Raw genomic sequence first — 12336 nt, 5'->3', positions numbered from 1 at the left:
GCTTATACTGGAGTATATACGGTATATTCAGGTCGGCTTATACTCGAGTAGATACGGTATATTCAGGTTGGCTTATACTCGAGTATATACGGTATATTCAGGTCGGCTTATACTCGAGTATATACGATATATTCAGGTCGGCTTATACTCGAGTAAATACGGTATATTCAGGTCGGCTTATACTTGAGTAGATACGGTATATTCAGGTCGGCTTATACTCGAGTATATACGGTATATTCAGGTCGGCTTATACTTGAGTAGATACGGTATATTCAGGTCGGCTTATACTCGAGTATATACGGTATATTCAGGTCGGCTTATACTCGAGTAAATACGGTATATTCAGGTCGGCTTATACTTGAGTATATACTGTATATTCAGGTCGGCTTATACTCGAGTAGATACGGTATATTCAGGTTGGCTTATACTTGAGTATATACGGTAGCCTTTTGGGTTAGACACTTAAAAACTGGATTGATCTGATATAACCTGACTGAATTTCTGTCTCCCACCTAGGTTTCGGGGGTACACACCCTGGATATCTGAATTGAGCAGACATAGCCAGACCTAATTGCTCTGTATCCTTGTTTTGGGGTTACACACTGCCTGAAAAGCTGCTTTGCATGTATATAGCAAGAAGTAACTGCTGGGGATTGCTGCTATTTTGTGTGCGGACACCCCTAATAAAAGCTGGTGTGCATGTATATAGCACAGGATCTATATACTCCTCTCCCTGCAGTGTATAGCTCTGAGCTGCTGGTTTTCTTCTTTAGTTCTTGCCGCCTATCTGAAGCTAATCGCTATCTCGCCCTCAGCAGATGTTTCTCTCCCTATCTCTGACTGTGTAGGAACGAGTAGTCAGGCGGGGGCTCCCCTGAGAGCGCACACTGTTATTTCGGGGTCACTTCTGAACCCACAAACTCGGATCTTTGCTGCCTCCTGTTCAGTGTGTTCTCTTGTATTTATAATGCACTGTCTGTACTGCAGCTGAATGACTTGTCTGGGGGAGCTCCGGCTCCCAGCAGTAGGTTTGTGATGACCCTGGGGCGGGTGGAGAAGGCCGGCAGACGTCCATTGTCTCCGGGCCGAGCTGAGAGGTGTAGACAGCCCTCACACACCTGGCGCCCGCTGCGGTTCTTCTAGTTTTTTGCTTTCACACCGTCTAATTCTCCCGGTAAGCGAGAAAATAGAGGCGGCGAGAACTGCAGGATATGAGCGGGAAATCTCCGAATCACTAACGGGGGAGAGTTCTGCCAATCAGAGGAGGAAAGTGGGTGGAGGAGGAGTGGCTGCAGGACACGCCCCAGATTACATCATCACTGCACGGTTCTCTTTCTGGTCCGACCACTCTCTATATAAGAGGCGGCTGTGCGGAGGGAAGCTTATTCTAGTCTGTCAGCAGCAGCACAGAAGATGTCCGGCCGCGGGAAAGGAGGGAAAGGTCTCGGCAAGGGCGGTGCCAAGCGGCCCAGGAAGGTGTAACATCCAGGGCATCACCAAGCCTGCCATCCGCCGTCTAGCTCGCAGAGGAGGCCTCAAGCGCATCTCCGGTCTCATCTATGAAGAGACTCGCGGTGTCCTGAAAGTCTTCCTGGAGAACGTCATCCGTGACGCCGTCACCTACACCGAGCACGCCAAGAGGAAGACCGTCACCGCCATGGACGTGGTGTACGCGCTCAAGCGCCAGGGCCGCGCTCTCTATGGCTTCCGCCGCTCCCCGACTCTCTACATAACCCAAAGGCTCTTCTCAGAGCCGCCACATCTTCTAAGGGAAATGCTACCGTTCCTGCCTAGTCTGTTTGGTGTCTGATCCGTCCTGTGCTCTGAGGGGGGCGCTCTAGATGTAGCAGCTTAGAAGTGAGGGAATGAGGGAGTGTATCATGCAGGGCCGGCTTCACACTCCGCACATAATTGGGAAGATAAGTGGGGACAGTAACAGCCGACACGTGATTAGTATTTGTGGGTTGGCTTCTCATTGGATTGTTACCAGATGACATCACCGCTCGGATGGTCTTTACTCTCCTCCACCACGGCCGGCTTTCCTACAGGTTTTAGTCACAGTTTTGAGCGCAGTCTCTCTAAAGCTTTTGGGACCCGACTTTACCCCTTAACCGTTCCCGCGCGGCTTCCATATTCTCACACCTATGTAGGGTCAGGGAGGTTTGAGCTCCATTATACAATGAGGAGGAGTCGGCGGCTCTTGTGCCGCTGACACCAGATATCTAGGAGGTTATCAAGCAGATCAGAGCGCGGTCTATGTGTGTAGTACAGACGGTGCTGATGGGAATAAAGCCTCTGGTGCGGGGGATAAACACTCGCAGAGGGGTCAGCAGCTCTAGTGTGGGAGGTGTGGGGGGCTCTTAGAAGAGCCTTTGGGGTGATAGTACAGAGCAGGTGATGGAGCCGATTACTTGGCGCTGGTGTACGTGGTGACGGCCTTGGTGCCCTCGGACACGGCATGCTTGGCCAACTCTCCGGGCAGCAGCAGACGCACGGCGGTCTGGATCTCCCGGGAGGTGATGGTGGAGCGCTTGTTGTAGTGAGCCAGGCGGGAGGCTTCTCCTGCAATGCGCTCGAAGGAATTCATGAAGACCATGTCCTTGGAGGAGATACCGGTGTCGGGGTGGACCTGCTTCAGCACCTTGTACACGTAGATGGCATAGCTCTCCTTCCTGGCCCTCTTACGCTTCTTGCCGTCCTTCTTCTGGGCCTTGGTCACGGCTTTCTTGGAGCCCTTCTTGGGCGCTGGGGCAGACTTGGCGGGATCAGGCATGATAGCACGGCGATCTCTTCCACACGAGACAGAAAGTAATGTCTGTGCTCCTCCCAGCGCAGTCCTATTTATAGGCGGGCTATGCAAATGAGCGCTGCTGTCTGTGCGCTGTTCTACTGGACCAGTAAGTCATGTGCCCCTTGCACACGTTGAAAGCCCCGCCCACTGAAGCTGATTGGTGGTTCCACAAATCTGGCCTTTATTGGCGGCTTGAAATGTGTCCAATGCGCTTGACTCCTCCTCTGCGAGCTAGACGGCGGATGGCAGGCTTGGTGATGCCCTGGATGTTATCCCGGAGCACCTTCCTGGGCCGCTTGGCACCGCCCTTGCCGAGACCTTTCCCTCCTTTGCCGTGGCCGGACATCTTCTGTGCTGCTGCTGCTGACAGACTAGAATAAGCTTCCCTCCGCACAGCCGCCTCTTATATAGAGAGTGGTCGGACCAGAAAGAGAACCGTGCAGTGATGATGTAATCTGGGGCGTGTCTCCTACAAGCCCCTCCTGATTGGCTGACACAAGACAATGGATCAATTTCCCCCTCCTTCTCCCATTCTCTGATCTTCTGGGGGAGGGTCAGCGGCTCCTTCTACCCGGCCTACTAGAGAATATGCAGGGCGCTGTTCTCACTGCTCCAGACTTTGCTCTCTGGCAATGGGATTATTGTATTCCGGAGCCGCCGCCCCTCCCCCTCCTCCCCGGCTGCGGTGTCTCCGCTCTGCCCCCTATGGTCATCCATGTGTAATAACCGCGAGGCTGCAGCTCTATCTGTCTATGAATAGTGAACCCCGGGTGTGGGCTGTGCAGTTCTACTCTGGTCCAGATGGGGGCGCCCTGTATATACGGATCCCAGCCAGCAGGTGGCGCACACATACTACATAGGACGGGGGGGTCTCCGGTCACATCCTGCACTACTGGGATCAGGACACATTGCAGGGAAGTGTTTTTTCTGTAGTTTTTTCTCTTGTATATTTTGCAAGGTGGCGCCTCAGCCTTCTATTGGTTTCTAATGGGTCCTCAGAGCCATCGCCCGGGCTCACATCTCTCTGCAGCACCTTTGTATTGCAGCTCTGGCCTTGACTGGAGTGTCTGAAAAGACTACGGGCTAAAGGGCGAGTTTACACAGAGTTTTTTTGCAGGCGGATTTTGACGTGGAATCAAAATTCACCTGCAAAAAATGGCTGCCTTTGATTTCAATGGGAGCCAAGAAGCAAGAGCCCGGGCCACAAGAGCTGACAATCTATGAAGGAAAGGGGATAGATCCAGAGGGGAGAGGCTGCTCATGTGGTGGTGTGGTGGGGTAGTCTTATTGCAAGGTGAAGGCTAAGCGCTGCATCGGGAGACTCTTGTCCTCCTGACACAGGACTCCGAATCCCTGGACTTGCTGTTTCTCTCCCACTCACTCTCACCCAGCCCGACCCCAGGCGCCCTGTTGACAACTGCTCACATACATACCTGTGATACGATGGGAAGATTGGAGGTAATAAAAGCTCTGATCTACCCTCAACACTCAAAGCATTGAAACCTCGAGGCGATCTGCAAAAACTATGGAAGAAAAAAACCTCCAGCTCGCCCCCTGAAGATGTCTGACCCTCTGTAGTATCTTCATTCCATGAAAGACACTGAAGCCCGGGACAGGGCAGAGCGCTTTGTGCTCCTTCCCCGGGAGCTGTGGGCGCAGTCTGATGACATCACTCACATCGCAGCTCCCTGAACAGTCCATGAGAAGAGACGGCACAGAGCGGCAGGGGAGCGAGGAGGGGTAACTATCAGGGTTTTATTATTATAACCGGGGGCAGATGAAGGGGGCATTAAATTGAGGGAGATGAAGAGGAATGGGGGGGGGCATTAATCTGGGGACAGCTGGTTTGGGATATTAAACAAGAGGCAATTTGGAAGCCTGGGGGCAACTGGAGGAGGATATTTAACCATGGGGTAGATGGAGGGTGACATGTCTGGCTTTAGTTGCCCCCAGTTTAATGTCCCCCATCCAGCTGCCCCCAGTTTAACCTCTTCTCAACATCCGTCATACTAGTATGGCAGATGGCGACCGCCATAGCCGCCTGGTCTCTGCTATTTCATACAGCAGACACCATGCGCTAATGCCCCCGGTCGATGTCTAGTCGATTAACCCCTCAAAATTGTCCGAGGCGCCATTTTCCCGGTGGCGCGTGGGTGTCACTATTTTGCTGGTGATCGCCGGCCCCTGGAGCAAGCTCCAGGGCTAATGTCACATTGGCATGACAATCGGGAGCCTTGTGATACCTTGTGATACCTTGTGAAGGCTCCCGGCCTGTCATTCTAGTTCTTCTATTGCAGGTTACGCTAGGTAGCCTGCAATAGAGGAGCCGGTATGCAATGGCATTGTAATGCATGGCATTAGTGATCAGTGATCAGACCCCCTGGGGTAGTTGGAAAAAAAGTCAAAAGAGCCAGACCGCCATTTTTTTTCACTCTTTTGCCTCTGACAAAAATTTGAATAACAAGTGATCAAAGCAAAAGCAATTCCCCAAAATGGTAGAACTAAGAAGTGGCAGCTCAGAGGTCATTCCACCAGGGGGACCATCATTTGAGGTATGGACCATGTCTCCTTTCCTTCCTTCTAACTAACTCTTCGACTCTCGCTATTGGATGGACTTTCTCTAACCAAAGTTGTAGAGGTGGAGTCTCAGGTTTCGGCCAATACAGAGGAGTAAGTGCTTTAGCCAGGTGGGTGGGAAGATCTCTCTCCGGATGGGGATGTAGAATATTTGGGAATATTTGGTCTTGATAATAGGACAATGTCAGGACTCATGCAGTGTAACCGATGTCTGGGACATCATTGGAGACGACCACAGTGGATCCCAGGACTGGTTTCTATGTTTGTCACTTCACCTGGGCCGCTAATCAATATACTATTAGAGATGAGCGAACGCCGTTCCATCGAACATCCGGCCGTTTGGGATGTTCGATTACAATTTAATACAAGGCTGCAAATGCAGTAAAAATTTGTGTCCCCTCCCACCTTCCCTGGCACGTTTTTTGCACCAATAACTGCGCAGGGGAGATGGGACAGGAACTACGACAACAGAGGAAGTGAAAAAAATCGGAAAAAGTAATTGGCGGCCGGAAACAGGTGACCTCCAATTTATACGAATGGTGGATTTACCATTCGACTAATTTGGGACTGTGACTGTGAGACAGGGACAGATGTACAGGAGGGTTAGCTAGGGGTTACCTTTATTTAGGGGGGATGTCACTCACCAGCTCTTTGGGGCTCTATCTGGTCGGGATCCCTGTCAGCTTGTGATATGCCGGAGATGACTTTTTCCCATAGGAATGCATTGACCAGCGTTGATTGGCCGAATGCCCGTACCCTGGCCAATCAACGCTAGTCAATGCATTCCTATGGGAAAAAGTCATCTCCGGCATATCGCAAGCTGACAGGGATCCCGACATAATAAAGGTACTTGTTGCCCCCAGACATGCTCCCCCTGCTGTCCCAGTTACATTGCAGAGGTGTTCTCCCATAGACTATAATGGGGTTCCATATTCCTTCCAATAGTCCAATATTGAGCGGCTATTCGAAACAAATATTGAATATTGAACATTTTACTGTTCACTCATCTGTATATACTATGTGGTCTGAAAAGGCCCCAAACTATAATAATAGCTCATGGGTGGTGTACCTGCTGAACCCAAAATTGTTGCAATATTTTTGCAATATTTTCAATGAGCACTGTTGGGGCCACAATGGGACATACTACTGTGCGGAGAGGGCACCCTGGAACCTAAGTGGGACATTGTGGTGTGTATACGTGTGCTCTGCTATGGGTGGGGGATCGGTCTTTGCTAGTTATGCCCCTGCCTAGTGTAACGTTATGTTATGATGGACATGGTGTAGGGGATGAACCGGGGACCATTATCTGCTCTCTGGCACATGGTGGAGACTGGACCATCTGTACAATTTTAGGAAGTGACACCAATAACCTCCAGCTCTTCATCTTCTCATAGGATTTAATAGGAGCAATAACAAGAGTCACAAAGGCTGAAACTTCCACTGCTGCCACCGCCCAGCCAACGGGAATCCTGCCGCCAGGGTGGCCGCTTGGCTGCTCTTGTTGTCGGGGGCCACGTGGCAGTAGAGCGGAGATCCCCTGGAATGCATTTTCTTTGCCAATTGGAAGATCAGTGTACGAAACACCCCTTGGTTCCTGTACGCTTTCTCGGTGTATCCCATACGCATTTCCCCCGACTGCTCGCTCATCGTCCAGGCCACAGGCTTCCCCACTCCAAGTTTTCTTGCACAAGCGCTTGGAAAATTCTGGATGCAACGAGCGATGTAACGTTCGGCGAGTGCGTTCCCACCAAATGCCCAGACGTCATTGACCATGCTCGCCTCCTCAGGTTTTAGAGTAGAGAATTGCAGGTCACTACACGAGAAGAAATGAGAGGAAAAAGGAAAAATTGGATCACAAATACTGAAATGTGGGGATGGCGGCGTACAATGAGGTGAAACTAGTAACAAACACGTGGCGTGAACGAAGAGAGGCTCCGATGTCACCATGTTCTGCAGCGCCTGCACGGCTTGTCTTTGTACCCATCAGTCACTAAGGCAGGGTCCACACTAGTGTCAGTGTCCCATGCTAATGTCCGTGCAAGATTTTGGACTTGGACGCCCTTTAACCCTTGCATTGTAGCAGGAGTGACGAATTCTATCATGAGCGGTATTGCGTCCATCGTAGACGTCATTGTGGCTGTCTGAATGGGAGGATGCAGAAGCCATTTGTAGACGCCATGCAAGTGAACAAGGCTCAGATAAAGCAGGCTGCAGGCCTAGTGTGCACGGACAGAGGTTTTGCATCCGCTTCTCCACTGCTAGCAGATATCTGTATACCACTGAAGTATACGGGGCGGGCTCTTATATATAATGCAGAAGAGCAGGGGCTGAGGGGATCAAACCGTTACGTCTCTGATGCCATAAATCCTGGAACAGGGGAGCGTGAGATTTTCGGCTTTCATATCCCACTAAGGTCACAGTTCCACCTTTATATTTTTAGGTATCACCAGTTGTGCAATCATTTAGGATCGGTAGATTTTCAGGCAGTTGCTCCCGATCCCGGCTGCGTATTCAACACGTGATATAATAGATGTAGAATGTGATCTTGGTGTCATATGAAAGCTCAGACCTGAATGTTCTATATGGCACCAGAATGGCCTAAGAAGGGGTCACAGCAGACTCTACCTGCTCAGGGGGCCGAGGGCCTTGGCAGTCCAGGGGCCACTTCTTAGGGCCTTTTACAACTCTGTGGTAGCATCAGCCATGCCCGATCCCACCCAGTCCCCTTGTACCCCCCCCAGAGTAAAATCCCAAAATATAATGTCCTCCCTTTGGTCTCCCCATATTAAAATACCCCCTTATTGTTGCCCCTGCAGCCTAATACTCACCTCACATCGTTCTACTGAACCCCCTGCTTCATCATTGTGCTCAACTCCATCTATGGCCCCTGGACACAGAGCTCAAGCCGGAACACACCCCCCAAGGACAGCACCCAAAATCCAGGACTGTCACACTGAATGTGAAGTGGTTGGGAGGTCGTAACCTGCACACTGACATGTATACACTGTGACACAGAACGTTCCCACATCCAGGTTATCTCCATGTTACAGCAGCAAAGACAAACTTATTATTGTAATATCTAATAGAGAGAAGTATCCTGACAATACAATGTAACAGAAACTACACAATGTAACAAAGATTATACAATGTAACAAAACTATACAATGTAACAGAAAATACACAATGTAACAAAGATTATACAATGTAACAAAACTATACAATGTAACAGAAACTACACAATGTAACAGAAACTATACAATGTAACAAAGATTATACAATATAACAAAACTATACAATGTAACAGAAACTACACAATGTAACAAAGATTATACAATGTTACACAACTAAGGACAAATAAGTTGTATCAAAACAGTTACAGTAATAGAAAGAGGTAAAGCAGAGAATATCAGACGATGTAACTAATATTAACCTGCAGATAGATAGGTTACTGTCACCAGAACCAGCATATCACCCCAGCCCCACAGATAGATAGGTTACTGTCACCAGAACCAGCATATCACCCCAGCCCTGCAGATAGATAGGTTACTGTCACCAGAACCAGCATATCACCCCAGCCCTGCAGATAGATAGGTTACTGTCACCAGAACCAGCATATCACCCCAGCCCTGCAGATAGATAGGTTACTGTCACCAGAACCAGCATATCACCCCAGCCCCACAGATAGATAGGTTACTGTCACCAGAACCAGCATATCACCCCAGCCCTGCAGATAGATAGGTTACTGTCACCAGAACCAGCATATCACCCCAGCCCTGCAGATAGATAGGTTACTGTCACCAGAACCAGCATATCACCCCAGCCCTGCAGATAGATAGGTTACTGTCACCAGAACCAGCATATCACCCCAGCCCTGCAGATAGATAGGTTACTGTCACCAGAACCAGCATATCACCCCAGCCCTGCAGATAGATAGGTTACTGTCACCAGACCCAGCATATCACCCCAGCCCTGCAGATAGATAGGTTACTGTCACCAGAACCAGCATATCACCCCAGCCCTGCAGATAGATAGGTTACTGTCACCAGAACGAGCATATCACCCCAGTCCTGCAGATAGATAGGTTACTGTCAACAGAACCAGCATATCACCCCAGTCCTGCAGATAGATAGGTTACTGTCACCAGAACCAGCATATCACCCCAGCCCTGCAGATAGATAGGTTACTGTCACCAGACCCAGCATATCACCCCAGCCCTGCAGATAGATAGGTTACTGTCAACAGAACCAGCATATCACCCCAGTCCTGCAGATAGATAGGTTACTGTCACCAGAACCAGCATATCACCCCAGCCCTGCAGATAGATAGGTTACTGTCACCAGAACCAGCATATCACCCCAGCCCTGCAGATAGATAGGTTACTGTCACCAGAACCAGCATATCACCCCAGCCCTGCAGATAGATAGGTTACTGTCACCAGAACCAGCATATCACCCCAGCCCTGCAGATAGATAGGTTACTGTCACCAGAACCAGCATATCACCCCAGCCCTGCAGATAGATAGGTTACTGTCACCAGAACCAGCATATCACCCCAGCCCTGCAGATAGATAGGTTACTGTCATCAGACCCCGCATATCACCCCAGTCCTGCAGATAGATAGGTTACTGTCAACAGAACCAGCATATCACCCCAGTCCTGCAGATAGATAGGTTACTGTCACCAGAACCAGCATATCACCCCAGTCCTGCAGATAGATAGGTTACTGTCAACAGAACCAGCATATCACCCCAGTCCTGCAGATAGATAGGTTACTGTCACCAGAACCAGCATATCACCCCAGCCCTGCAGATAGATAGGTTACTGTCACCAGACCCAGCATATCACCCCAGCCCTGCAGATAGATAGGTTACTGTCAACAGAACCAGCATATCACCCCAGTCCTGCAGATAGATAGGTTACTGTCACCAGAACCAGCATATCACCCCAGCCCTGCAGATAGATAGGTTACTGTCACCAGAACCAGCATATCACCCCAGCCCTGCAGATAGATAGGTTACTGTCACCAGAACCAGCATATCACCCCAGCCCTGCAGATAGATAGGTTACTGTCACCAGAACCAGCATATCACCCCAGCCCTGCAGATAGATAGGTTACTGTCACCAGAACCAGCATATCACCCCAGCCCTGCAGATAGATAGGTTACTGTCACCAGAACCAGCATATCACCCCAGCCCTGCAGATAGATAGGTTACTGTCACCAGACCCAGCATATCACCCCAGCCCTGCAGATAGATAGGTTACTGTCACCAGAGCCAGCATATCACCCCAGTCCTGCAGATAGATAGGTTACTGTCAACAGAACCAGCATATCACCCCAGTCCTGCAGATAGATAGGTTACTGTCACCAGAACCAGCATATCACCCCAGCCCTGCAGATAGATAGGTTACTGTCACCAGAACCAGCATATCACCCCAGCCCTGCAGATAGATAGGTTACTGTCACCAGACCCAGCATATCACCCCAGCCCTGCAGATAGATAGGTTACTGTCACCAGAACCAGCATATCACCCCAGCCCTGCAGATAGATAGGTTACTGTCACCAGAACCAGCATATCACCCCAGTCCTGCAGATAGATAGGTTATTGTCACCAGACCCAGCATATCACCCCAGCCCTGTAGATAGATAGGTTACTGTCACCAGTACCAGCATATCACCCCAGCCCTGCAGATAGATAGGTTACTGTCACCAGACCCAGCATATCACCCCAGCCCTGTAGATAGATAGGTTACTGTCACCAGTACCAGCATATCACCCCAGCCCTGCAGATAGACAGGTTACTGTCACCAGAGCCAGCATATCACCCCAGCCCTGCAGATAGATAGGTTACTGTCACCAGAGCCAGCATATCACCCCAGTCCTGCAGATAGATAGGTTACTGTCAACAGAACCAGCATATCACCCCAGTCCTGCAGATAGATAGGTTACTGTCACCAGACCCAGCATATCACCCCAGCCCTGCAGATAGATAGGTTACTGTCAACAGAACCAGCATATCACCCCAGTCCTGCAGATAGATAGGTTACTGTCACCAGAGCCAGCATATCACCCCAGCCCTGCAGATAGATAGGTTACTGTCACCAGAGTCCTGTATATCACCCCAGCCCTGCAGATAGATAGGTTACTGTCACCAGACCCAGCATATCACCCCAGCCCTGCAGATAGATAGGTTACTGTCACCAGATCCAGCATATCACCCCAGTCCTGCAGATAGATAGGTTACTGTCACCAGACCCAGCATATCACCCCAGCCCTGCAGATAGATAGGTTACTGTCACCAGAACCAGCATATCACCCCAGCCCTGCAGATAGATAGGTTACTGTCACCAGACCCAGCATATCACCCCAGCCCTGCAGATAGATAGGTTACTGTCACCAGAACCAGCATATCACCCCAGCCCTGCAGATAGATAGGTTACTGTCACCAGACCCAGCATATCACCCCAGCCCTGCAGATAGACAGGTTACTGTCACCAGACCCAGCATATCACCCCAGCCCTGCAGATAGATAGGTTACTGTCACCAGAACCAGCATATCACCCCAGTCCTGCAGATAGATAGGTTACTGTCACCAGACCCAGCATATCACCCCAGCCCTGCAGATAGGTTACTGTCACCAGAACCAGCATATCACCCCAGTCCTGCAGATAGATAGGTTACTGTCACCAGAACCAGTATATCACCCCAGCCCTGCAGATAGATAGGTTACTGTCACCAGACCCAATATATCACCCCATCCCTGCAGATAGATAGGTTACTGTCACCAGAGCCAGCATATCACCCCAGCCCTGCAGATAGATAGGTTACTGTCACCAGACCCAGCATATCACCCCAGCCCTGCAGATAGATAGGTTACTGTCACCAGAACGAGCATATCACCCCAGCCCTGCAGATAGATAGGTTACTGTCACCAGAACGAGCATATCACCCCAGTCCTGCAGATAGATA

The 12336-nt window shown here is 50.2% G+C and overlaps 1 protein-coding gene and 1 pseudogene across 1 annotated transcript; one reads left to right on the top strand and one right to left on the bottom strand.

Annotated features, from left to right (window-relative positions):
• Positions 1 to 1317: 1317 nt before the first annotated feature.
• Positions 1318 to 1810, top strand: LOC142186773 (histone H4-like; annotated as a pseudogene).
• Positions 1811 to 2376: 566 nt separating this feature from the next.
• LOC142186772 (histone H2B type 1-O-like) lies at positions 2377 to 2828 on the bottom strand. Its single transcript, XM_075261361.1, has one exon. The coding sequence runs from the start codon at positions 2771 to 2773 to the stop codon at positions 2408 to 2410; it is 366 nt and encodes a 121-aa protein (XP_075117462.1). The 5' UTR covers positions 2774 to 2828; the 3' UTR covers positions 2377 to 2407.
• Between the last annotated feature and the right edge of the window lie 9508 nt (positions 2829 to 12336).

The sequence above is a fragment of the Leptodactylus fuscus genome, unplaced genomic scaffold (assembly GCF_031893055.1).
Source record: "Leptodactylus fuscus isolate aLepFus1 unplaced genomic scaffold, aLepFus1.hap2 HAP2_SCAFFOLD_117, whole genome shotgun sequence".
Classification (NCBI taxonomy): Eukaryota; Metazoa; Chordata; class Amphibia; order Anura; family Leptodactylidae; genus Leptodactylus; species Leptodactylus fuscus.
This window is presented reverse-complemented; position numbering and strand designations above follow the sequence as displayed.